This window comes from Laetiporus sulphureus (genome assembly GCF_001632365.1).
Source record: "Laetiporus sulphureus 93-53 unplaced genomic scaffold LAESUscaffold_1, whole genome shotgun sequence".
In the NCBI taxonomy this organism is placed as follows: Eukaryota; Fungi; Basidiomycota; class Agaricomycetes; order Polyporales; family Laetiporaceae; genus Laetiporus; species Laetiporus sulphureus.
The window spans coordinates 684716-707599 of NW_024468510.1; the positions used below are offsets into that span (position 1 = coordinate 684716).

Genomic DNA, 22884 nt, shown 5'->3' on the forward strand with positions numbered 1-22884 from the left:
GCTGCGCGTGCGCACATGCATCGTCAATCACCATGCTCAGTGTTGATGGTCTTATTCAGAGAAGCGCCTCATGAGCATCCGTTGGCCTTTGCTCATCAGTTGCATCCCATAAAATGATCGGGTAGATCCATTGACGTCGATGAGCATGTTCAATTGGACTTCATGAACGTGCATAGATAGTCATACCCGTATGTAATAGAAAAGAAAGCATGCATGATACAAGGTGACAATGGAAGAATTACACCGTATCGAGGATCTCCGGCTCCTGGAAGTCCTTCACAACCCGCGTGCCCGTCTCCTACGATCGAGAATACAACATGAATGCTCAGAGAAGAGTCTTCAATAAAATGAGACATTGCACTCACATCTGTCGACTCGCCGTGTAGCTCAAGAAGTTTCAACATGTCGAACTTTGGTGCCTTTAGAATCTTCGCCTTGTGGACATAGACGTTCTGAAGAGGGTAGATGCCGCGAGTCGCTTTCTCAATCTCGCGACCGATCGCCTCCGGCACGAACTTCTGAACGAGCTCCTTCAAGTCGCACGATGTTGCTTCCCGCGTAATAATGTCAAACATTTTCCGTCGGATCTCGCGGATCTGGCTCGTTTGCGCGTACGTGGTCTTGCGGACCTGCGCAGGGCGCTTTCTGGTGAAGCCAATCGCGAAGAGACGAAGGAGGTAGCCGTCGGTCGTCTTGACATCAACGTGCGCCTCGATGAGAGTTTGCCACTTGCGCACAAGCGACCGGATCTTGTCGGAGGTGAACGACATGCCATGGAAGTTTGTCAGGCAGTTCTTGCCCTGGACCTCGTCAATCCTGAGCTTGATCTTGCGGAATGCCTGCTCTTCATCGTTGTTCAGATCTGCAAGTGAGACCTCGACGATGCGACCCTTCAGCGAGTCATTGGCGTTTTCTGTCACGACGTTGGCTGAAGTACCAGAGTCGACATTCAGATAACGTACTAAGGCCCTGCGACCGATTGACAAGAGTCTTCCCAATGTTGCGCTTCTCAAATATTGATGGCGCCTTGATGTCGTACCAGTCTTGTCAACGATGTCAGAACTACAACACGCACTGCGTGATGGGACACAACGTACCTTTCCTCGTGAAAGGGTCCACGACTTTCTTCTTGATACCCTTCTTGCCCTTAGACAAACGTTTGTTCTGCGGAAGTCCACGGCATAAGATTCGAACCTAAACGGAAGATTTCGAACAACACTGACTTTACCGACAGCCATGGTGGAATCTTAGGGCCGAAGGAGCGACCTTAGAACAACGAGCGGGCACAAGCACCGGCACTTGGACGGGCTGGGGTTTTGGCGTGGTTCAGCTGTAGGCGCGCGCACGCTGGGACTGAGTACGCGTGTGGGAATCGCCGGTGGCTGCAAACTTTACTCTACAGCTATATCGTTTATTCGCACGCCACAACGGGCGTCCCGCAGTATGGCTGCCACCCTCACTCGCTTACAGTTCGAGACAGCGTGCAAGGCATATATCGACAAGCATAACGCTCGGACGCATGGAGATCTGTCTCTGCAAGCTGTGCATCCAGACAGCTGGACTTGGCATGAACATGCAGTGCGCCGGATCGTTTGTCTTTCTGTTCACTCTCTCAACGAAGTCAAGTTAGCGCCTCACTTGGGTTACATGTCTCGCTCAGTCCTCATCTCAGTCAACGCCGAACCACGATCGTCTCATGAGGACGACGAGGGTTGGTTGGAAGCTCCAGAGACTGTAGATGACGTCGCTGTCTTCAGCGAATCCGACATCGTCACGGCGCGACAGTCTGTTGTGTACTCTGCGACATTCCAAGTGCCGGCCTTCTACTTCACCATGCACCACAGCAGTACGTTTCTTAGGCTTGTCTTATTCTTTGCATAAGGCGAAAGCTGCAGCATTACCAGACGGTACACCTCTAACCCTAATGGAAATCGTGAGCTCTCCGCTGCTCCGGTCGTCCTCCATTCTAGGCACCGAAACAACATCCTTTGCCGTGAGTGATCCTGGGTCAAACTTTCCGTTGCTGTCTCAAGGTGAACATCCTGTTCTCGGCACGCCCTCCTGGTATCTCCACCCATGTCACACTGCGGAGGCTGTGGAAGAGATCATGCTCGAAGTTGAGAGTGTGGGTCTTGCGGAGGAAAGCAGGCTACAGCGGTGTATCGAGGCATGGTTCACGGTACTCGGGCAAATGGTGGACCTTGCACCCGGCAGTGTCCCGTAGGATGTCCAGTAGAGTACATATGTACAGTGCGGGTGCTTGAATTTCATGATCCGTAATAGCCAGATGTCCTTGGCGTTTGTTCGGGGAAGAGGCGTGCCCCGCATCCGGCCACTTGGACAAGCGGTGCGCGGCGCACCGACGCATGATTCTTGCAGTCCGACCAAGTCGGTCATGGGACTCATTGGCCGACAGTCTTTATAAGAGCGTCCGCCGACGATGAAGAATCGCCTCACTCTGTCCACCAAGCGTTGCACGATTGCTTGTCGAAGCCGCCGTCCTTCGTCTGAGTAAATACAGTCGTACGATTGTAAAATTCCGATCATCGTCTGGCGATTGGTCGGCGTTCCCCACATCCAGTCGCTATAAAGCTGCAAAATCCCCGACGAAATGTTCACCACCCGTCTCGCTACCCCATCCGCTGTCGCTCATCGTAGACTCACCTCCTTTGTCCGTCAAATGGTGCGTGGAGGACTCAATGGTCAACTGGGGTTGGATGCTGACGTGATTTGACGCCTGCAGTCGTCTCACGAAGTTGTCATTGTCGCTGCCTCCCGGACGCCAGTCGGCTCCTTCAATGGTTCACTAAAGTCTCTAACAGCGCCTCAGTTGGGCATCGTGGCTCTCAAACATGCTTTCGAGCAGTCTAAGGTCGATCCGACAGTCATGGAGGAGATCTTCTTCGGCAATGTCATCCAGGCCGGCGTCGGTCAGTCACCGGCGAGGCAGGTTGCACTGGGTGCCGGCATGAGCCCCACTTCGGACGCAACAACTATCAACAAGGTCTGCGCCAGTGGCATGAAGGCTGTCATCCTTGGTGCGCAGACAATCTCGACAGGCTACAAGAGCGCTGTTGTCGCCGGTGGAATGGAGAGCATGAGCAACGCTCCGTGAGCCTACTTTTCCGTTTCTGGTTCTGACTACAGTTCTTACGGACGTAATTATCGATTGGCAGATATCTCTTGCCACGATCGAATCCCATATTCGGCAAATTCGAGGTCAAGGACGCATTGCAGAATGATGGTCTTTGGGATGTATACAACGACTTCGCGATGGGCAACTGCGGAGAGTCAGCGGCCGAGAAGTTCCAGATTACGCGAGAATCCCAGGATGCGCATGCTGTCGAGTCATTCAGGCGGGCAGAGCGGGCATGGAAAGCGGGTGCGTTCGAAGCCGAGATTGCTCCCGTAACCATCAAGGGCAAGAAGGGCAACACTATCATTGCGGAAGACGAGCAGTATAAGCGGGTGATTTATGAGAAGATCCCAACATTGAATCCCGCATTCAAGGCGGGTGGAACCATCACGGCTGCAAACTCCTCACCCCTCAATGATGGTGCATCAGCCTTGCTTCTGATGTCGACTGAGAAGGCGCAGGAGCTTGGTGTCAAGCCCTTGGCCAAGATTATCTGTATGTATCGATGTCCTCGATGTCCGCAGACGTTCGTTGACTAGGTTTTTCTCAGCGTATGCCGATGCTGGCGTTGATCCCATTGACTTCCCTATCGCACCGACAATTGTCCTCCCCAAGGCTCTGGAGCGCGCAAACCTGAAGATTGAGGACATCGCGTTGTTCGAGATCAACGAGGCGTTCTCGGCAGTCATCCGGATAGCTGAGAGTGTTCTTGGCCTTCATCCAGAGAAGATCAATGTGAACGGGTGCGTCTACTCATGACTACTTGATTACTTACGCAGCTGATAATATTCCTGTAGCGGCGCTGTGGCACTTGGACATGCCATCGGCAACTCTGGATCACGTATCATCGTCTCGCTCGTCCACGCGCTAAAGTCAGGCGAGTATGGTGCGGCCGGTGTCTGCAACGGAGTGAGTGCTAGTTCGTAGTCATCAAGCGGATTGACATTGACCAAATCTGTCACAGGGTGGCGCTGCATCGGCGATTGTTATTCAGAAGCTGTAGGATTGGGCCTTTGCGGGTATCTATGTTATTTGTTCTGATCCCTATTGCATCCGACATGGTGTCAATTTCATGATACGCAATGGATATGCTTTATTGGAACAGCGGATATTGCTTGAACAGACAATAAAGGCGCGCGTCTCCTCGGAGTGAACACACATTAATTCACGCGAAATTACGTTGCTCCTCCGTGGCCTTCGCAGTACCTATGACTACTGCATCACTAGTTGCAGATGTGGTTCTGAGAACACCAACTTCATTTCTGCGGCAACAACCTGTTCTCGCTTATAGGGAGGATAGTCAAGCATTTAGTACGTAGCTAGAACCCTAATGGTCTGGACCTGTATTCACGACTATTAAACAGCGCAGGAGTGTGAGTCCAGGTCCCTGAACAATAAGGAACGTGAGCTCCTAGTTCTTCTGCCTGGCAAATGTTTCAGATATGACCTGACATCCCGTGGCGCTTCGTTTTGATCGGATGCCCGGGAGCAACGGGCCAGTGGGTTGGTTCGCATAACAGCTTGACTACCCTGATATCCAGTTTCTTCCATGCATGACCTCAAATCGAGACACATAGCCGACATTTCATGCTGAAACATCAGTAGTTTCGTATCAGATGCGAAGCGATTTGGCCTTGTGATGGCTATGTCGGAGAAGAGCGGCGTTCATAATTTCATTCGGCCGGAACACCTTGCGGCTAGCTGCACGGTAGGTGGCAATGATGACCTCTAGAAAAGACACATGAGTGGATCGACGCTCTCTCCAGTGTTCATGAGCATGCTTTATAGGGTGCTGTACGACGCCACTAACATAGCGTCTACTGCCTCCCCGCTCCCATGCGGATGTGCGCCTTTACTCGCAGACACGCCGTTTACAATTGGAGGAACGCGCTCGCGGACACGCGCCTCCAGGTGTGTGTCTATCCGCGCTTTGCCTACTTTCTGCCTTTACAAATCATGTCGCTCTCAGAGCGTTGTGACACTCTATGGGAATTATGACACTGCGATCGGGAGAACGCATTCCAGGATATCGGGAGCTTAAACTAATCGCGATGAGCATCGGGCCTGGGCCGACTAATACCCCTGATATGTTCGGCGATCCAATTCGCTTAACCATTATGTTCCGTTGAAAACTCCCCTGCCGGCCATACAGGCCAGGCAGCATCTCCGATCCAGAACGGCTTAGACCAAGACAACAAATGTTCACACACTGTTGACGCTCGGATAGCTTCCTTAGAAGCGTGGTAGATGTTCGCACAATATCGCGGCAGTTATAAGAGCCGCAAAACTGGTCGACAAGGCATCTTTCCGCCTCGAATCCTTCGACATCGCCCCCCAGACTTCCACCACCATGCAGCTGGCGGTCGTCGTTGGTTTTGTGGTGTCCGTAGTGGTGATCGCCAGAATAGTCTACCTTCGATGGACAGAAGATGTTTCTTCTCTGCGCCTTCCTCCGGGGCCTAAGCCGATCCCATTGCTGGGCAACGTCCATCAGCTATCGATGGTGTCTCAAGAGAAAACTTTTGCAAACTGGGGAAAACTTTACGGTGGCGTTGTTCCCTGCTGCACTCTGCCTGCGCTGAACAGAGAGATATAGGTGGTCTGGTATATGCGCAGCTATTTCGGACGCCCGCCATCGTGATTAATTCTCTCAAAGCTGCGCAAGACCTTCTAGACGCGAAGAGCGCGAACTATTCGCACAGGCCACGATTTGTTTTACTATCCGATTTGTGAGTGTGGCCGGGACCTATAAATATGACCATCTCCCGATGAATATTTACGTCTTCGGCAATCAGAATGGGATGGGACTGTGTTATCACACACATGACTTACGGCGAGCGATTCCGCAAGCATCGTCGATGGATAGCTCAAGCATTCGAGGATAAGGATGCGCTCATCAGTTACCGCGCTTTGCAAAGAAGAGAAGCATATGTACTCATATCCGGCCTATTTGAGTCTCCTGGCTTCTTCAGGGCACACATCAGAAGGTCAGCTCCTTCACTTCAGCCTTTTGTGACACATGTTGAGATCGGATCGTAGATTTGCTGCGGCGATGATTATGGAGATTGCCTACGGACATTCCGTAACGTCTTTAAACGATCAATTTGTCCATCTCGCTGAACGTGCTGCGAAAGAAACGATCGAATCAGGAGGGCCAGGGTCGATGATTGTGGACTTCTTCCCACTCTGTAAGTCCCACCCGCCGCTGCACGACAGGTGTGCGGAAGCTTACATGCCATAGTACGACATTTGCCGATGTGGTTACCTGGGGCTGGGTTCAAGAGGAAGGCACACAAGGTACGATTAATCGTTAGAAAGATGTTGGACGCGCCTTTCGAAATGGTGAAAACTGCGATGGTAAGTGTTTCATGGCGTTGCACACCCGAATACCATTTGATGCTTTTGTAGATGCACGGTACTGCTTCACCGTCATTCACCGCCACTTTATTAGAAGAGGTGTTCAGCCGCGGCACTCCTACTACTGAAGAAGAAGATGACATCAAAGGCGCTGCAGGGGTCCTTTTTGGAGGTGATAATCGTCTGAGTAACAATGCAGTCAATTCATGCGCTCATGAGAATCTGTCTAGCTGCTACTGACACGGTATCGTTTCCAAGTTGCCGTAATGGAAGCGTGGCAGCCAATGTAGATGTTTTTCGCAGACTTCCGCCGTTCTGTCTACCTTCATCCTGGCTATGACGCTACATCCGGATATCTACAAGAAGGCACGCGCGGAGATAGATCGCGTAGTAGGCACCGTTCGTCTTCCAGATTTCCCAGACAGGGATTCCTTGCCATATCTTGAATGCGTCTTGGAGGAGGTATACCGGTACGTCAGGTTATGATTATATGTAGTTGTTTCACGCTGACTTTATTTCACCAGATGGAATTGTCCTGTACCTCTTGGTCAGAGTCTCCTTTCCGAAGGCCTAAATCAGCAATAGCTGAATGGGCATTACAGGCCTTCCACATAAAGCCGCCGCTCATGACCAGTATCGTGGGTATGACATCCCTGGTGGCTCCATGATAATTCCGAATATATGGTGAGGTCGGGTTTGTACTCTATATCGTTGAATGCTCATGGAAATACAGGGCGATGACGCGGGATACTCAGATGTATGCTTCGCCTGAGTCGTTCATTCCGGAGCGGTTTCAGGGCCTCAGCCGCGAGGATGCTGACTTGCATAATCCTCGGAATATGGTGTTTGGTTTCGGGAGACGGTAAGCTGCTTCTCTACCGGCATGCTCCAAACATGCGGCTGCTAGACCGGTTCATAACACTTGCGCAGTGCTTGTCCTGGCCGCAAGTTCGCAGATGCCTCCATATGGTTTGCCGCTGCAAACATCATAGCGACTGTCAATATATCTCAACCCAACGATCTCTCCCGCAAGAATGCGGATTTGTGTGATCTATTCATTCCGGGTTTCGTGAGGTACTCCTGTATCGATGTCTATGATGGACACCAAGTCTGATTACTTTTTCTCCTTTTTGAAACCAGCCATCCACGCGATTTCATCTGCAATATGACGCCCCGGTCAAGAAACGCTCTGGAGATGGTCTCCGACATGCGCGTGCACACTGCGTTCTGAAGCATGTTGCATCCGGCGTGACTGGGCCGTCGTTTATTTCGCAACGTGTCTTTTATTACTTGCCGGTTCCGCCCGGAAGTTCCTTGTATTGCTGCCATCGGATAAGGTTATGAGACAGGTTTATTCACATTTTCTTTAGCTCTTGGTTGCTCCAGCCTCGACCTTATGCGCATTTGAATGGTGCTTATGGACATATAGTTCGATTCTATGGCAAGCAATGTAAAGTTATACACTGCGGGTCACCAGCCTCATGGATTAACGTTCTCTCTTACATGCTTCCAAGTGTGTAGTCATGAATGAGTTCCTCGGAGTTGGACCTCGGATGACATGCCACATGGGTATTTTTGCAAATGAATTTGAGCCGAGAGCAACCTTCCGCATACGTTGATACATAATTCACCTTCCTTCGGACGCGCGTAGGTAGCTGATGCAACGTCGGATGTTGTTCTGATGTACGTAGAGATAAGAAGGACTTCTCATCCGATGAATTGGAGCATGAATTGGAAGAGCGGCCCTTCTGGGGCCTGACATTTCCCTGCATTCGACTATCCGATCAGGCTGGGCAAGTCTCTGACTCGGTTCTCACACTAGTGTATGGTCGTCGAGTTCTTCCGCAGATCTCAAGTTCCCCGTCGGAAACTTTCATTACCGCCTTCGACACATACAAATTTTCGATCCTAACAAGCCTACGCTGGCAGGTACTATGGAATGCACTGAGATAGTTGAAGATCATGACGTCACAAGCCAGATATCAAGGGGTCGACACTACTGAGTAGACTCGAACAGCCTCGAGGAACGCGCCCGTGAGGGTATAATAGGTTGCACTTTTCCCCTTTCCAATATTGCTATTCTCATCCAGTGACTACGTCACATGTGATAATAGAAGCGGATGGTAGATCTCATGTGACATGCTAATTACCGTCGCTGTTCTTGAAAGCTATTCCTTCCAAGTTCCTGTGAACTCGTGCGACCATGCGAAATGCTAAACGGCCAATCAGATTTATGCTTATGTTGCAGCAGCCTCACTGTGCCTTCTAAGAGCGGATACGAGCTGCCATCGCATACCTTCGTTGAATCGTTGGCATACTACGCGTGACGCCGGGACATCGAAATGGGTCTGCGATACATAATCGTTTCCTGCTCGCTTATGAGATGACAAATATGAAGTCGGATATGTCTGTGCAGTGTACACACGGTCGAGATTAGATGAAACATCGCGGCAACAGGTCGCAGCAACACTGATTTCTGCTACGCGTCCCATCATTGTGACTAATCACCACCGTGACGCGTCGTGCGAGACGCCTTCCACGTGCTGTAATGCTTGTCGTGGACGCGTCCCAATAAGTATGCGTGGCCACTTCGCCACTAGCGGGCCTCTCCTCAGCACGATCAGCACAACTCTTCTTTCTAGTCTAGTAGAGAGATAGAGAAAGGGTCTCTCCCAATGTCAGATCAGTCGCGACAGTCTCCACGATCTCCACTCGTCATGACTTCACCCAGCCGTCCCTCACCACTCTCGCGACCCCACTGGCCATGGTCGACCTATACCCATAGGTCCTCTTCATCCTCAAGCTCTGTCCATAGTAATCCCTATAGCTCAACCCCTACTCCGGTTAGCTGGGAGTCTAGAAACGTTGTAACCAATCCCAGTCCTATCCTGGTGTCAACTTCCGGCAATGGCAAGCGCAACACGGGCCCTTCAGGCTCATTACACTATACTGTGTTAGAAGAGTCTACCACGAGGCAATGGTCATTCAGCGTGAGTGCTACGTACTTGATAGCCCGGATTTCATGCCATGTTTTCTCTAGGCATTCGAGTGGATCGTCCGAGATGTTCGTAGATTGAGAGACTTCGTCGAGGCTCCAGAAGCAACAGATCAGACTGACGAGTCTGACGAACCTGCTACACCCGATGCAGGCTATTTTGAGATATTAAGGGAATCACCTGTTATTGGTGACGGCAAGTTCAAGTTGGAGATAGGCAGGTCGCTGTTGGCATACATTGATACTTCCCATTCATTAATTCTTGGCAGCGAAGACGCCTATTCTCGAAAACCCAGAAGAGATCCCAGCACCAGCTATGAAGGCTCAAACTCAGACGTTGTCGCTTTACATTACATCGCTGATGGTGGACTTCCCGCATACGGAGTATGAGATGTCAACTTCACTCTTCGCTGCTATCAAGTGCCAGGACGATAAAGTGGGAGAACGTGGAGCACGTCCTGACTGGGCATGGGAGTACTGGCATGACGGATGGGTGTTTAGGCATGAAAGCGAAGTATGGGGTGAGTGAATTCTCCGCGCATATATTCACCCATTGACCCCACCGTCAGAATGTCCATTACCACCCCTTTCGTCTTTGCTCGAGAATCCGAGAATTAAGGAGACCGATTCATTTGTAATATGTGTACAAATGCACTCACCAACGGGGCCTTTCTTCCCTCAGCAACCATCGGCATACTATGTGCCTCGTGATCTGCTAGAAGGCCTTGAAGCATCACTGGACAACCCTAGTATGTCTAGCCTCAGATAAGACGGTGGATTACTAATAAGATAGCCCTGCAGACACCGGAGATGTTCAATTCATTTGTTTGGAACGCCAGGAAGCGCGAGAAGAATTGCGAGAGCAGCAGACCTCACCGCCTATCACTGCAGAGACCCTGAGTGCATCTTCAACTTCTCAGCTGTTGCTCCCGCGTGCGACAGCGCGAAAGCGAGTAATCTATGCGCATTCTGACATCCTCATCCGTCGCTCGGATTACTTTGCCACCATGCTCAGCTCGTCCTTCTCCGAGAATACCGCAGGAATCGTCTATCCCGGAGAACGCAAGATCTACACAGTTGTCGTCGAAGAAGCCGACTTTATCACCATATACTGGCTGTTGAAGTTCGTATATGCTAATTGGGTTTTATTTCGCAAGGATGACGACCCTAGAGAAGCTGTCGATGGCATCGGAGCCGGCTGGAGTGCCCGTGGGCTCGGTACCTCTGATAATGTGGACGAATGGGGATGGAAGACATTGTCGAAAGGCACGGCTCTCGATGCATCAAACTCTGGAGGAGCGAGCGATACGCGCAGCGTGACCAGCGCAGGAAGTGTTCAATCCAATGGGGCCGGTAGTGGGAAGTCCGCCGACAAAGAGAAGCAAGTCAAACCAGCGCCAATCACGCAAACTCCTCCTTCTAGGACCCCCTCTTCAGCGAAAGGAACGCCAGTGTCTTCGCGCGTGAGTACCTCTCAGTCTCGCCGTTCTGGGCCCTCTTCGGGCGCTGGTGGGCCACCGACTCCTTCCGTCTCTAGCTCGAACGCTGTATCGACGTCCCGGATGATGAAGCCGGTCCCTGTACCTATTTCGCCCCCGGCAGGTGCCTATGCATCTTCGTCCCACCACTCGATGTCTCCGCGCCAGCCCCGCCAACGGTCTCACCCGCCGATGGCATCGACCACTGACCCGCACGCCCACCCCACTTCCCCGCCCCCGCCCGCATCGGCCCTGTCGATGTACCAGATCGCTCACAGATACGGGATGCCTGGCCTGGCCACTCTGGCCCTGGAGCACATCATGTCGACAATTACACCTCAGTCCAGTTTTGCCATCTTGCTGGCGGCGGCTACGTGGGAGGAACTGCACAGCCTTGTTGAGGTTCGCTATTTGTTCAGACCTTCGGACAACCACTCAGTGTCGTTGATTACTAGGACTATGTCGTCGAAAAGTGGGACGATGTGTCCGTATCCAATGAATTCGAACGGTGCTGCCAGGAAGTAGCAAGCGGAGAGTGCGTGTCTATTTTTCCTGATAAAGCTGCATGCTGAATGCACAATTGCAGATGGGGCCCTGCTGGAGGTAAGACCATGATGGCCTTATTCAGGCGTCTGCGCTCTCCGAGTGCCGCGACGTGATTGGTTTTGAGTCTCTTGTCTCTTCTCTTTTGTCTAATAAGCGTTCCTGTGATTTTCATGTCTGTATTATATATGGAGCGTAGATTCCAGTTAGCGCCCTGCAAATTGATACATTGTAGATACTATGACGTCCACTACCGTTGTATACATGGTTTCCAAGCCGGGCGCATCAGCATGCAATGGAAGCAATATCTGTGTCAAGACCAATCATATCATGAACTATATAGTACAAAGCGCGACAGCATTGACAACGAAGATGTTTCGAGAAAGCAAAAGAGCGAAGAAAGTAAGAAAGTCAACGATCAAGCTTCAAGCCGGCATAGTTGACCGCGCCACGTCAAGCATCGCAAGTGTCAGACTCGTGGTACTTAAAATTACAGGTACGGAAAAGAAATGACAATCAGTCATCACGGAGCACGAGGCCAAGCGGTGACAATAAAAACGACATATGTTCAAGAGTATCATCAAGTATCATCATGAGCATCGCCAATCGTCGACAAGCCAAATGCCCACTTCTCCGGACCACCAGCCCTGTGATAAATAGCATGCGTTAGCAAGTGGAGGTGCATTACGCATCGCGCGACGTACCCTGTTCTCACAGGATGTGGGCGACTCAAAGTACATATCATTGATCGTAGCAGGGGTGGTGCTGCACATGACCTCCCAGCTGTCTCCGTTCCGGACGCCGTTCAGACGGGCTTCGTAGCGCTGTGAGCAAACGCGCATTAAACATGAGTTTTGCAAGCGAATCAAGCAAGGACTCACGCGCTTGCCACGTCCTGCGCATCCCTGTATGCCATCATTGTATTTTTTAGATAAGATGCACAGATATTCGTAGAGCGCACCTTGTTATTGATCGGTCCCCATGTAGGCATGCATACCGCATCATCTAGCTCAAAGTGCGTGATTAGCTTTGAATCCTACGTCATCCTGTTAGAAGACGCAACGACGAAATCAGCACGCGAACATACCAGTATTTCGCATGTACGTGGTATGTCCAGCAAGTTTCCGTGGTGCTCCAGGGGCATTTGTCGGCAAGCCTCCATCACGTCCATGTCGAGCCGCGCCGTATACTCCCGCGTTCCATAGAACAAGCATCGATGGCCGTCCATATCCTGCCACGACAAACCGAGTCGCTTGCCCTCATCCCAGTGTCGGCGAACGTTATCCTCCTGACGTTCCTTCTCGCGTTGATGTTTTTCCTTTGCCCAGTCGGCCTCCCACTCTCTGCGTTGGCGTGCAAATTCTTCCACCCACTCATGGCGCTTGCGCTCGTAGACCTGCATCCATTTGTTCCACTCGCGCTCCCATTCATCCTTCTCGCGCTGGCGTTCCTCGCGCTCTGCTTCCCATTCCTCTTGAGACTTGCGCCATTCTGCTCTCTGCAATTCGTGCGCCTCATGCTCGCGGTCCCATTGTGCGCGCTCCTCCGTGTGGGCACGGCGTTGCTCGTCCCATATCTGCCGGAAGGCGTTACGTTCCTGTTCGGAGGGAACTATGTTGTCGAGCCGGCGGCGCAGTCCCGCGACATTCATGGTCTGCACGACGAAACCGGCGAGGGACCCAGCAAAAAGTAGGAGCAGGACTGATAACCCTACAAACATGAACCAGAGCCCGCCTGCACCATCTGTGTAACGTTTATGAGATCTTTGCGGTCCTTGTCTGCTTGGTCGTGGAGCGAGCAGAGGCTCTCGACTACAAGGATCTCATAAACGCGAAACATCAGCACTAAAGAACGTCGACCTTACGCATTATCATCGCCCGCCTCGGAGGGAGCGCGAGAAGTGTAAGGAGGGGGAGCCGTCCCATAGTAAACCATATTGGCTGGAGTGTACGGTCCCAATCATCAGCAAGCTTCACATTAATCTACGTGTGTCCGCGTACCAGACATGGTCGTTTGCAGCTTAAGCGAGCCTGGTCTCAGGCGCCACGGAGTCCCAATCGAGATGCTAGTCCGGCAACAGCCGGCGCAATGGGAGGGCTGCAGTGCATATATACTGCAGTGCATATATACTGCTGGGAGTGAACAAAGGCATCCGAATATTTGCATTCAAGCTTCATTGCGCCGCTGTTCCTACATGCGAGGACTCGGCAATCACGACAATAAACCTTGCTGAGATAAATGATCGAGATCGAAACATGGCACACGATGTCATGAAAGAACTCTCGACGATTGATGCATTGATGTCCCACTGGTAAGCTTGAAAGTCGCTTTCTTCCTGCATCATCTCTCTGGGAAACTCGGCAGGTAGATCATTGGAATACTATATACAACTGACAGCAAAAGAAAGCAGTAACACAGAAGAGAGCAGGAAAAGAGCAACAAAGACAACAGGTGTTCATACAGGTGGGATGAAGGATCAACTAGCGACGCAATCATGCAAATGTTTCAGAGTCTGCGGTCGTTTCAGCAGGAACAGGAACCTTTCTATTTGCAGCGCGGGTCTTTAGTGTCCCAAACTCCCATCTCGAACAAACCCTATCAAGACTGTAAGCGGAAGGAATGCAGGGGATGCTCAGTGTAAAACGTACCCTATTCTCGCAGAATGTGGGGATCGGAAAGTATTCGCCGGCTATCGTGGCCGGAGTAGAACTGCACATTCGCTCCCAATCATCGCCGGCCCGGACGTTGACCAGGCGGGCTTCATAACGCTATGCACAAACCAATGCTGAGGAGTAGGAGAGGTGATGATGCTCGCGATAGCTCACATGTTTCCCGTTAGCCACACAACCCTGCATGCGTGCACTTAACCAACGCAATGAAAGAGAGAAAATACAAAATCATGCGTACCCGATCGTACAGTTCTCCCCAGTTCGTCCTGCAAACGTCATCTGCAAGAATCCAGTGGCCCATCTTCCTCGACCTCTGTATTGTTTAATCGTAAAGCCGTGAGTGAAATGTGACAATTAACAAACACGCACCTCAGACGTGCATTTATATGGCACTTCCTTTTTCTTACCAGAGATAGAGAGGGGGATGTGAGGACATCCATCAGAAAATAATCTTGCAGTGTACTCTCGCCAGCCGTAAGAGATACAGTGGTGGCCTTGCAGTCCTTCCCAATTCAAGCCGAATGGTCGCTCATCTGAGCAGAAGCACTTTTCGTCGTTCATCTGTTCTTTCTCGCGCTGTTCCTTTTCAAGAGACCAAGCGAGCTCCCAGGTATGCCGTTCTTTCTCAAGCTGCTCTTTCTCCTTTGCCCATGTGACCTCCCACTGCTGGCGCGCCGTTTCGCGCTGCCTCTGTTAGTGTCAAAGCAATGTAAGATCAGAAGGCATGTCCGCTAACAAGCTTTCAAACCTGCTGTACACTGTCCCACGGAACGGCGAGGACAACGATCAACAGCGATAGCAATATGAGCGCCACTTGGGGTGAAGACATTATCGCCCAGCCACGACGTTGGCGCGCCACGTTCCACCAGAAGGAAGCCGATAAGATATCGTCAAGGCTAGATGCAGTGGGTAAATATGTGGTGGCGATGACAAGACAGTAGTAAGCGTACGGACCACCCGACGGACCGCGAGGAAAGTGCGACGGGGAAACCGTAGTATTACCGGACACTAATGTAATTGGCTTGTTCTCCAGAATGGAGTTGTGCGGTGCAGGCTCTGTCATGTTGGAGGTAGTATGTTCATTCAATGCGGCAACAGGAACCTTTTCTGAGATCATATGAGGAAATACACAGGTTTCGTTTCGATGCGAGGATGGGTGGCGAGACGTGTGCCGGAGTCGAGTTGCGCGCTCAGGAATCGCGGCCCCGATCGCGATATGTTGTGCGATCGGGATCAACGGATATACATCCGCCCGGCAACGGCCGTCTCAGTAAGTTGCTGATAACAAGCTATGCAGGCCAACTTGGCGCAAGTCTGGAATTCAAGAGACACTGATAAGTAGCACCGGCGTCCACACATCCTCCGCCTCTCCCTATCATAAAAGACAGTCTGCTCGAAATCATCCTGCAGTACTTCACCGCCCCGTGAGTCCGTCATGATCTCCGCCCTCGCCTCGTCCAGGTTCCCGTGCAGAGCCATCGCGCCAGCGCTGAGGAGGCCACAGCTCCGCGCACTTGCCACAGTCGCGGAGGTGCGCGAATGACCTGCTGATATGCTTTCAGCATAACTGACAAAACACTGACTATTGGCCAGGGTGTGAAGCCTGATAACAACTTCCGCATCCCGCTGATCGACTTTAGCAAGTACCGCCACGCGACCTCCACGGCGGAGAAGCGCAACACGGCTGATGAGATCGTGAACGGGTTCAAGGAAGTCGGATTCATCTATCTGGATCAGCATGGCATTCCCGACTCGACTGTCAAGCATGCCTTCCAGAAGGTGCCCATCAACGACCACTCTGCATGTTCCATGGAACTTATATAGTCATTATAGAGTGCCGAGTTCTTCGCCCTCCCGATGGAAGCCAAGGTGGGCGCAAGCAAGTTCATATTCTGATCAACCGCTAATTCAACCATCATCAGTCCAAGTTGGCATGGGAGGACCCTCGCTCGAACAGGGGCTACGTCCAGATTGGACGCGAGCGCGTCACCCAGTCCGCCGACGCAAATGAGATCGCAGAGCTGCGCGCCAAAGCGCCCGACTTCAAGGAGACCATGGAGATCGGCCGCGACTGGGACAAGACCTGGAAGAACCGCTGGCCCGAAGAGGGTGCCGTCCCCAGCTTCCGCGAGACGATGCTCCAGTTCTTCCAGACATGTCATGACCTGCACGTCCTCGTCATGCGCGCGATTGCACTCGGGCTTGACCTGGACGAGAAGTTCTTCGACGATAAGATCAATGAGCAGTACCATAATCTGAGACTGTTGAACTACCCGCCTATCCGGAGATCGCTCCTGGAGAAGGAGGGTCAGGCTCGTGCAGGCGCTCATTCAGGTAGGTTATTGCAAATCGGACAGACCTTTCCGTCGCTGAACCGAGTTTCCGTAGATTACGGTACTTTGACTCTCTTATTCCAAGACTCTGTAAGTAGCCATGGCACTCGTCGGCTGGACCATTCAACCTCACCTCATTTCATAGGTCGGCGGCCTCCAAGTGCTGAACCCGCATACGAAGGAATACCAATCCGCCACGCCCATGGTACGCCCGCCACTGCCACTCTTGCTCCATAACAACGATGCATCTGCTAATTCACTCCCCCTCCCTTCAGCCGGGCACCATCGTCATCAACGCCGGCGACCTCCTCGCGCGCTGGTCGAACGACGTCCTGCGCTCGACCCTCCACCGCGTCGTCGCGCCTCCCGCCAAGGCGATCAGCGCGACCGAGAGCATCACACCCGGGCGCCAGTCCATCGCGTTCTTCTCCAACCCGAACCAGGGCGCGCGCATAGAGTGTCTCCCGACCTGCACCGGCGCGCATACCAAGTACGCGCCTGTGACGACGGAGGACTACATTGTGGGCCGCCTGTCGATGACGTACGTTTAAGCGGCGGCGGTGGCTGGCGGAAGGACCGCAAGGGAGAGGGTAGACATACTCTTGCCAGATCTATATACGAGTAATGCGATGTACCTCGCTCTATATATATGTAGGTCATTTTTGAATGTATCGCCCGTATCATCTACGGTCCCGCACCAACAGAAATTGTAGCGCAGCGCTTGGAATTGTTCGAAGAGCAAAAGCGTCGCCATAACCTCGTTCATGCACATCGTTTCCACCACGCATTAATATCTACATGAGCCGTACTTGTCTGTATTCCTACAGTCTATGAGCAGGCAACGGAAGGGGAACAAGAGGAAACGATGACAATAGTCTGAGCTGTATAAGATATACGTCAGGAAATAAATTTGTTACGAACAAGCAGCACCAACATATGAGCCGCGAAGCGTTCACGCCTTCTTGCGGAGCAACGCAAGAGTATGCTGCCCGCCGCAAGACGCCTCAAGGGCCGTCCAAGACCCGCCCTCCTTCCGCACAACCACCGTCGGCGTGCGCGCCTCCGTCTCCTCGCCCACACCCAGCTCTCCCTGCGGGCCATTGCCCCACGCATAGAGCGCACCTCCCTTCGTCACCGCGACGTTGTTATGGATGCCCGCAGCGATATGCGCGATGGGGTCATCCACATCCGGGAACGTCACCAGCGAGGGCACCGTGAGCATGTCCGGGGACTTGCGGTCTTTGAACGCCGCATCGTTCTCTGCGAGCCCAAGCTGGCCGCCCTCGGACCGCCCGCAGGCGTAGACCTTCCCGGCGGACGTGAGAAACAGCGTGTGGTGCTCCCCGCCCGCAATCTGCACGACGTGCTCTTCGCCGCCGAGCTCCTCTTTGCTCAGCCCGATCACCTTTTTCGGCGTCTGAACCTGCGTGTCGGCGTCGGCATCCGTGAAGCCCGTTCCCGTCTGACCCATGCTGTTCAGACCCCACCCCCAAACCACTCCGCGCTCGTCGACGGCGAATGAGTTGTAGTTGCCAGCGCCAACAACGACGGCCTTGTGAGAGCGCAAGCCGAGGACAACCTTCTCGGGCACCGTGCCGTGAATTTTATGACGTTCCATGACCTTTCGTCCGAGCTGGCCTTGCTCGCCGGCACCCCACGTATAGACATTACCGTGGGTAGTCAGAACGATCAGGTGATTGTTGCCTGCAGCGACTGCTGTGAACTTCTCCACGTCGCCGGGCTTGGACTTCAGCTCCAGAATCGACGCTGGCAACCACTGATAGCGGCTGCCGCTGGAGAAGCCGAGAGCACCCTCAACAGCCTGAAGAGACGCGTCATCAAAGCTGTCCATCAGCGAATAGATACGAACTTACCCGGAAGGAACCCCAAACGCGCAGATCTCCCTGCGTGCTGATAGCTGCTGAGATGGTATCACCTGCAACTATGCGAACAGCACGGAACTTCTCGTCTACGAGGCTCTGAAGAGGATGCGGGACAGCACTGAGCTGATCCACGTCGAGGATCTCGCCCTCCTTCTCAGGATTCGGGACGTTCGCAGTTATGCGTCCAAGCGCAGCATCGTCGTTAACACCGCAAGACCATACCTAGCGCCGAATCAGTCATGTGTAACAGCAGAATTTCGAGATGTCACCCACTGTTCCCTTCTCATCGATGAACAACGAGTGTAGGCCACCCGCAGCAACCGCCTCGAGGCCCGCCTCAGGGCCGCCAAACAATCCTTCTCGGATCTTCTCCTCGATCCACGCATTCTTCCTGGGTTTGTCAAACTCGTCCAAGAGGTCTGGGCCCATCCCAAACTGGCCAAAGTTGCCAGCGCCCCAGGCAAACATCTGGGGCGCAGGGCGCAGATGCTCTGGCGGGGTAGGCAGAGGATTAAAGTACGGCCTCAACTGCCTGTGAGGTATCCTGGGGCCCGGGGTGGCGGAACCCCTCCTGGACTTCGCACGGGGTGCGGGCTTGGGCTTCTCCGCGATGACACCATTCTCGATGACCTTGGGCGCTGCCCTCGAACGTTTGGCGGCAGGCTGTGTTTCGTGCTCGGGCGATGCAGGTCGCTTCGCAGGACGGGAGCGGGCGGTAGACGTTTTCTGGGCAGGTTTCTCGGCCTCCTTCTTCGTGGCCTTCGTGACCTTCGCGGCGGGCTTCGTGGCGGGTTTTGCGGCGGCCTTTGCTACTGGTTTGGCCGCAGGCTTCGCCGTGGCCTTGGCAACTATCCTAGGAACAGGGTTCTCGGCGGGCTTCGCGGAAGCGGCGCGTGCAGACCGTCTGGGCTGTGTCGACATGCTGTGGATGGTGGATTGATAACGAGATGAGAAATTCAATCGTAAAGGGAAAAGACCACGAGAGCGCAAAAAACAGCACGAGGAGGCTGTCGAGAGAGACAGAAAGAGGTTCCTGTAAGCAGCCGAGAGATGGAGGCCACACGGATAGCAATGGAAGAGCAACAAGACAGACGGGGTGTCAGCTGTGCAGTACTCGGCTCCTGCTTACAAGCGCCCGCCACCGTTCTATCCCATGTGACGCGCGCCCAAGCACGTGATCGCGTCCGTTGTGACCGACGCGTCGAGGGCGTCACAGTCGCGTCTCACCGATTAGAATGTTTCACGCGCAAGCACGTAGAGGAGGCCACGGCTCCAATGGCTCTTCAAACCCGGCCGGTCGGCAGCTGCCTTTACGTCTGCAGTATCTGTATATAATCCTGCCATGCTAAGAGCACAGCGGAAGATTTGCATCTCAGTACAGCACAGCTTCGAACGACCCTCGCGTGATACAATGTCATGTTATATCCAATCTTCAATACGTTTCCCAAATCACGTCCGGCAACACTTGTCTCATAATCTTCCAGTGATTCAGTGCTTCCTTCTCCTGCCATTTCTCCAACGGATTCCTCATGTTCGTCAGAAGATACCTCTCCTTCTGCTCTTCGCTCAGCCCTTCCCTCAAGAAGGTAAGGTCAGCCTCACGCCGCGACAAAGTGGAGAGGATGCTGGCGCGTTGTAAAGAACCGAGGTAGTCGGATTCCCGGGCAGCACGGAACGTAGGCGGCTGCGAAGACGTGGAACAGAAGACAACCTGGGATGTGAAGATATCAATATGATCGCATGAGGAATGCGGCAGGAACAAGTCTCACCCAATTATGGTATTCATTTCGCGCTTGTTCTGCTGGGTCTAGCTCGTCGCAAAACGCACGACATTGTCCAAACATAGACTCAATAGTCAGAATGATAGCGCGGGATGAGTCCGAGTTCAAGGGCCCCGCCAGGTTCTAGTTATCGATTGAATCAGTCGGTCATGAGAGTTTCAACTGCAAGATACTGCTTACCACGGCGAGAACGCCATCGGCCTTCAAAATCGCTTTGGTGCTGTTCCAAAACTCCATCGTGAAGAGATGTGACGGCAGAGATCCACCCGAGAATACGTCGTGCACGACGATGTCGTACTGTTCCTTCTCGCCATGCTCGACACCACCCGCCTCCCTAGTGTCATTCAGCTCCCCCGTCTGTTGCCTTATCCACGTCGCAGCATCCTTGATGACCAGGCGGTCAGGTTTTGGAAGTGCAAAGAAATGTCGTGCTGCATCATATACCGCCCGATCAATCTCGATGATCGTAGTTGATACATTGTGCTTCATGAACGCGGACGCAGATATGCCTGCACCCAAGCCACTGTGAGGATCTTTCAGGAACGAAACACGCAGCTGGAATATGTTGAGCGCACATCACCAATGCATTCTGCGGATCTCGCCCATCCGGCTTCTCTACGAGCCTCGCGGCTTCTTGCAACACGAAGGCGGCGTAGATGGATTCGCCCAATGGTTCCCCGTTTTGGTCCAAAGCCAAATCTTCCTCGCCACGCACGCCCATTGTCGCTAGCTCACCAATCCATCTTCCTCCTAGAAGCGAGTGTCCGGCCCGAAGGTATCTCAGCGAATGCAGATCACCGGCGATCGGCTGATTCTCGGTTGGAGGAAGCGCCTCGCCAACGACAACAACGCCGGAGAACGAAGAACGGACAGAAGAGAGAATACGCAAGGGGTACGTAGGGTGTATGTACGGCTGCAATAGCGGCTTCGAAAGGACGGGAGATTGGAGGACGGTAGACGTGAGGAACGGCAAAATAGGAAGGAGAAGGAGCCGGGCAAGGTTCAAGCCAGTAATTTTCTTTGGCGGTGGTAGAGAGGGAGGCGTGGATGCTGCCGGTACGGCTGCAGTTGCCGGCAGAACCGTGGCCACCTTGGACGTTGACGGCTTGCGCCTACGCTGTGCCCTTCCCTTCGTGGGAGTTGAAGGAGACTTCGTGGCCCTGACAGAGATGTCGCCGACAGGCTCGGTTGAGACCGTCGACGGCACATCAGGAGCAGGAGATGGAGGCGGGGACGATGCAAGCAGAGGAGAGACGGCCCATGTCACGAGAGCAAGCGTTCCCGCTTGTAGCATCTACGCGGTGTTATTAGATATTCATGTAATGAAACATGAATGGCTCAACAATTTGGTCCTCCGCTAGGTCCTTGATACATGGAGTAACAGCCCATAACTCTTGCAAAGTCATGATAGTCGTTTGTGCGATGGGGAGTGTGATCATTTGCTGAGGCGCGGCTTGTTCTTGATTGGGGTCATGCTATCCGCTGCGTCAGCGACTTCGCCATACATTTCATATTCACAAACTTCCATGGGGAGACTCCGTTGAATAGAAAGACCGATGCAGTCGAACACAAATGCCTACTATATTCACTATGATAACGCGGCACTATCGAGGGACTCACCTGAAGAGCTTTCACCACAGCTACACCGAGAGCAATCACAGGAGTGATTACAGTCAAATGTGTCACGACAGGTCCCCAAATGACATTGCCCATTCTTCCCGTATACACAGCCATCCAGTATGCACTGTTTGGCATTAGACATAGCAAGAGTCCAGCCGCCAAAATAGCTGGCGAGATCGAGACACGTGGCGCAAAGCTACCAACAATGCAAGCACCCCATACGACCTTGTTGAAATGATGATCAGTTGGTACGGCGCCGTAGAGGGGTGTCAGAGATCGTCGGTAGGCGAAGACCACGAGCGAGAGACCGAGCACGATCACCACGGACAATGTCTTCGACACGACCTGGTCGATCACCGTGCTCTTCGTGCTGGCACGCTGCGACATGGCGGTCGGGAAGAAGCTCGGAGATAGCGATTAGAGTCTGGCGCAGCCATTCATCTCAACGCGAGATGAAATGGGCGTGCGTCTAGTCTCCCGTGGGCAGACGAGACAATTCCTTCAAACCTCCGCGGGATATCCTTGTCTGACGTCTGCTTTTCTATTGGGGGTCCTTGTCGGGGGGGTCGGCGAAAATTGAACTCCGATCTCACGTGCAAATACAAACAAGGCACAATTTTGCCTCAGACGCGTTGCGACGCGTCTGAAGCGCGTGCTTGGATGCGCTCTGCATCTTCGCATTCTGTGCCCGCTTGCATTGTCACTCCATTGGCTATGTATGTATTCTATCTGCTATGTCAACTAGTAAATTTTCCATAAGCTCTGATAATCTACAATATGATTGGACTTCCCAAGAAGGTCTACTGACATGCAGAACCTCCTTGGCAGAGGTGAAGACTCTGAGAGGGAGGCTGGCAGACTCTGTGCTGATGTGTATGACATGACTAGTCCGAACTGACCTCATACTACATAGATTTCATGATGTGCAGTATGGGCAAAGAGCCACATACTGATAATGTTCTGGAACATTGTGAAATGAAGATTGTGAGCACTCTGTCACAAAGCACCAAAGCACTTAACCCAATTAAGGGCAAGTCTGCTTTTGTGACCTGCACAAATGATCCCACATAAAAAGCCTGCCACAAGGGC

General features: G+C 52.7%; 10 protein-coding genes across 10 annotated transcripts; 5 read left to right on the plus strand and 5 right to left on the minus strand.

The window, feature by feature from the left end:
* Positions 1–238: 238 nt before the first annotated feature.
* LAESUDRAFT_689476 (40S ribosomal protein S3A) lies at positions 239–1334 on the minus strand (the record flags this gene model as incomplete). Its single annotated transcript, XM_040906022.1, has 5 exons — positions 1224–1334; positions 1098–1164; positions 963–1043; positions 366–913; positions 239–298 (listed from the first exon to the last, which is right to left on the minus strand). The coding sequence occupies exons 1-5, from the start codon at positions 1236–1238 to the stop codon at positions 239–241; spliced, it is 771 nt and encodes a 256-aa protein (XP_040770230.1). The 5' UTR covers positions 1239–1334.
* Positions 1335–1443: 109 nt separating this feature from the next.
* LAESUDRAFT_668604 (uncharacterized protein) lies at positions 1444–2287 on the plus strand (the record flags this gene model as incomplete). Its single annotated transcript, XM_040905381.1, has 3 exons — positions 1444–1578; positions 1627–1846; positions 1905–2287. 3 exons carry the CDS (start codon positions 1444–1446, stop codon positions 2222–2224), a joined length of 675 nt encoding a protein of 224 aa, XP_040770231.1. The 3' UTR covers positions 2225–2287.
* A 327-nt stretch (positions 2288–2614) lies between these two features.
* On the plus strand, positions 2615–4519 carry LAESUDRAFT_719011 (thiolase). Its single transcript, XM_040907546.1, has 6 exons — positions 2615–2683; positions 2744–3111; positions 3177–3631; positions 3687–3879; positions 3934–4045; positions 4101–4519. Exons 1-6 carry the CDS (start codon positions 2681–2683, stop codon positions 4137–4139), a joined length of 1170 nt encoding a protein of 389 aa, XP_040770232.1. The 5' UTR covers positions 2615–2680; the 3' UTR covers positions 4140–4519.
* An 813-nt stretch (positions 4520–5332) lies between these two features.
* Positions 5333–7996, plus strand: LAESUDRAFT_719015 (cytochrome P450). Its single transcript, XM_040907547.1, has 13 exons — positions 5333–5682; positions 5733–5865; positions 5932–6123; positions 6176–6324; positions 6378–6493; positions 6545–6665; positions 6724–6737; positions 6797–6963; positions 7018–7040; positions 7096–7177; positions 7227–7355; positions 7424–7567; positions 7634–7996. Exons 1-13 carry the CDS (start codon positions 5487–5489, stop codon positions 7722–7724), a joined length of 1557 nt encoding a protein of 518 aa, XP_040770233.1. The 5' UTR covers positions 5333–5486; the 3' UTR covers positions 7725–7996.
* A 1048-nt stretch (positions 7997–9044) lies between these two features.
* Positions 9045–11830, plus strand: LAESUDRAFT_808275 (uncharacterized protein). Its single transcript, XM_040914050.1, has 7 exons — positions 9045–9483; positions 9534–9705; positions 9758–10009; positions 10058–10237; positions 10290–11368; positions 11422–11501; positions 11553–11830. Exons 1-7 carry the CDS (start codon positions 9169–9171, stop codon positions 11623–11625), a joined length of 2151 nt encoding a protein of 716 aa, XP_040770234.1. The 5' UTR covers positions 9045–9168; the 3' UTR covers positions 11626–11830.
* Positions 11831–11940: 110 nt separating this feature from the next.
* LAESUDRAFT_719020 (uncharacterized protein) lies at positions 11941–13394 on the minus strand. The gene is made up of 6 exons (XM_040907548.1): positions 13374–13394; positions 12597–13320; positions 12471–12545; positions 12391–12414; positions 12214–12333; positions 11941–12156 (listed from the first exon to the last, which is right to left on the minus strand). The coding sequence occupies exons 2-6, from the start codon at positions 13227–13229 to the stop codon at positions 12100–12102; spliced, it is 909 nt and encodes a 302-aa protein (XP_040770235.1). The 5' UTR covers positions 13230–13320; positions 13374–13394; the 3' UTR covers positions 11941–12099.
* A 463-nt stretch (positions 13395–13857) lies between these two features.
* LAESUDRAFT_719021 (uncharacterized protein) lies at positions 13858–15055 on the minus strand. Its single transcript, XM_040907549.1, has 6 exons — positions 14927–15055; positions 14548–14868; positions 14417–14491; positions 14335–14358; positions 14158–14277; positions 13858–14104 (listed from the first exon to the last, which is right to left on the minus strand). The coding sequence occupies exons 1-6, from the start codon at positions 15005–15007 to the stop codon at positions 14054–14056; spliced, it is 672 nt and encodes a 223-aa protein (XP_040770236.1). The 5' UTR covers positions 15008–15055; the 3' UTR covers positions 13858–14053.
* A 406-nt stretch (positions 15056–15461) lies between these two features.
* Positions 15462–17299, plus strand: LAESUDRAFT_719022 (Clavaminate synthase-like protein). The gene is made up of 7 exons (XM_040907550.1): positions 15462–15709; positions 15772–15957; positions 16012–16047; positions 16101–16512; positions 16567–16601; positions 16657–16716; positions 16787–17299. Exons 1-7 carry the CDS (start codon positions 15614–15616, stop codon positions 17060–17062), a joined length of 1101 nt encoding a protein of 366 aa, XP_040770237.1. The 5' UTR covers positions 15462–15613; the 3' UTR covers positions 17063–17299.
* Positions 17260–19506, minus strand: LAESUDRAFT_719023 (RCC1/BLIP-II). The gene is made up of 4 exons (XM_040907551.1): positions 18668–19506; positions 18386–18616; positions 17446–18333; positions 17260–17392 (listed from the first exon to the last, which is right to left on the minus strand). Exons 1-3 carry the CDS (start codon positions 19313–19315, stop codon positions 17464–17466), a joined length of 1749 nt encoding a protein of 582 aa, XP_040770238.1. The 5' UTR covers positions 19316–19506; the 3' UTR covers positions 17260–17392; positions 17446–17463.
* Positions 19507–19670: 164 nt separating this feature from the next.
* On the minus strand, positions 19671–22320 carry LAESUDRAFT_719024 (uncharacterized protein). The gene is made up of 6 exons (XM_040907552.1): positions 21796–22320; positions 21519–21650; positions 20751–21469; positions 20356–20698; positions 20164–20298; positions 19671–20105 (listed from the first exon to the last, which is right to left on the minus strand). The coding sequence occupies exons 1-6, from the start codon at positions 22180–22182 to the stop codon at positions 19827–19829; spliced, it is 1995 nt and encodes a 664-aa protein (XP_040770239.1). The 5' UTR covers positions 22183–22320; the 3' UTR covers positions 19671–19826.
* Between the last annotated feature and the right edge of the window lie 564 nt (positions 22321–22884).

Excerpts from the sequence above, each read along its gene's own strand:
- LAESUDRAFT_719021 (XM_040907549.1), bottom strand. The coding sequence starts at position 15,007 with ATGTCTTCACCCCAAGTGGCGCTCATATTGCTATCGCTGTTGATCGTT. Across the intron at positions 14,359-14,416 it reads GGGGAGAACTGTACGATCGG|GGTTGTGTGGCTAACGGGAA; the intron begins GTACGCATGATT and ends GCACGCATGCAG. Across the intron at positions 14,278-14,334 it reads GTGTGGCTAACGGGAAACAT|CGTTATGAAGCCCGCCTGGT; the intron begins GTGAGCTATCGC and ends GTTTGTGCATAG.
- LAESUDRAFT_719024 (XM_040907552.1), bottom strand. The coding sequence starts at position 22,182 with ATGTCGCAGCGTGCCAGCACGAAGAGCACGGTGATCGACCAGGTCGTG. Across the intron at positions 20,699-20,750 it reads CCGCAGAATGCATTGGTGAT|TGGCTTGGGTGCAGGCATAT; the intron begins GTGCGCTCAACA and ends AGATCCTCACAG. Across the intron at positions 20,299-20,355 it reads CCGATGGCGTTCTCGCCGTG|AACCTGGCGGGGCCCTTGAA; the intron begins GTAAGCAGTATC and ends ATCGATAACTAG.
- LAESUDRAFT_719015 (XM_040907547.1), top strand. The coding sequence starts at position 5,487 with ATGCAGCTGGCGGTCGTCGTTGGTTTTGTGGTGTCCGTAGTGGTGATC. Across the intron at positions 5,866-5,931 it reads TTTGTTTTACTATCCGATTT|AATGGGATGGGACTGTGTTA; the intron begins GTGAGTGTGGCC and ends TTCGGCAATCAG. Across the intron at positions 7,568-7,633 it reads TTCATTCCGGGTTTCGTGAG|CCATCCACGCGATTTCATCT; the intron begins GTACTCCTGTAT and ends TTTTGAAACCAG.
- LAESUDRAFT_808275 (XM_040914050.1), top strand. The coding sequence starts at position 9,169 with ATGTCAGATCAGTCGCGACAGTCTCCACGATCTCCACTCGTCATGACT. Across the intron at positions 10,010-10,057 it reads GCATGAAAGCGAAGTATGGG|AATGTCCATTACCACCCCTT; the intron begins GTGAGTGAATTC and ends CCCCACCGTCAG. Across the intron at positions 10,238-10,289 it reads AGCATCACTGGACAACCCTA|ACACCGGAGATGTTCAATTC; the intron begins GTATGTCTAGCC and ends ATAGCCCTGCAG.
- LAESUDRAFT_719011 (XM_040907546.1), top strand. Across the intron at positions 3,112-3,176 it reads GAGAGCATGAGCAACGCTCC|ATATCTCTTGCCACGATCGA; the intron begins GTGAGCCTACTT and ends ATCGATTGGCAG. Across the intron at positions 3,880-3,933 it reads GAGAAGATCAATGTGAACGG|CGGCGCTGTGGCACTTGGAC; the intron begins GTGCGTCTACTC and ends ATATTCCTGTAG.
- LAESUDRAFT_719020 (XM_040907548.1), bottom strand. The coding sequence starts at position 13,229 with ATGTTTGTAGGGTTATCAGTCCTGCTCCTACTTTTTGCTGGGTCCCTC. Across the intron at positions 12,546-12,596 it reads CACGTACATGCGAAATACTG|GATTCAAAGCTAATCACGCA; the intron begins GTATGTTCGCGT and ends AGGATGACGTAG. Across the intron at positions 12,157-12,213 it reads CCACATCCTGTGAGAACAGG|GGCTGGTGGTCCGGAGAAGT; the intron begins GTACGTCGCGCG and ends TATTTATCACAG.
- LAESUDRAFT_719023 (XM_040907551.1), bottom strand. The coding sequence starts at position 19,315 with ATGTCGACACAGCCCAGACGGTCTGCACGCGCCGCTTCCGCGAAGCCC. Across the intron at positions 18,617-18,667 it reads TCATCGATGAGAAGGGAACA|GTATGGTCTTGCGGTGTTAA; the intron begins GTGGGTGACATC and ends ATTCGGCGCTAG. Across the intron at positions 18,334-18,385 it reads GCGTTTGGGGTTCCTTCCGG|GCTGTTGAGGGTGCTCTCGG; the intron begins GTAAGTTCGTAT and ends GCGTCTCTTCAG.
- LAESUDRAFT_719022 (XM_040907550.1), top strand. The coding sequence starts at position 15,614 with ATGATCTCCGCCCTCGCCTCGTCCAGGTTCCCGTGCAGAGCCATCGCG. Across the intron at positions 15,958-16,011 it reads TCAAGCATGCCTTCCAGAAG|AGTGCCGAGTTCTTCGCCCT; the intron begins GTGCCCATCAAC and ends TAGTCATTATAG. Across the intron at positions 16,513-16,566 it reads TCGTGCAGGCGCTCATTCAG|ATTACGGTACTTTGACTCTC; the intron begins GTAGGTTATTGC and ends GAGTTTCCGTAG.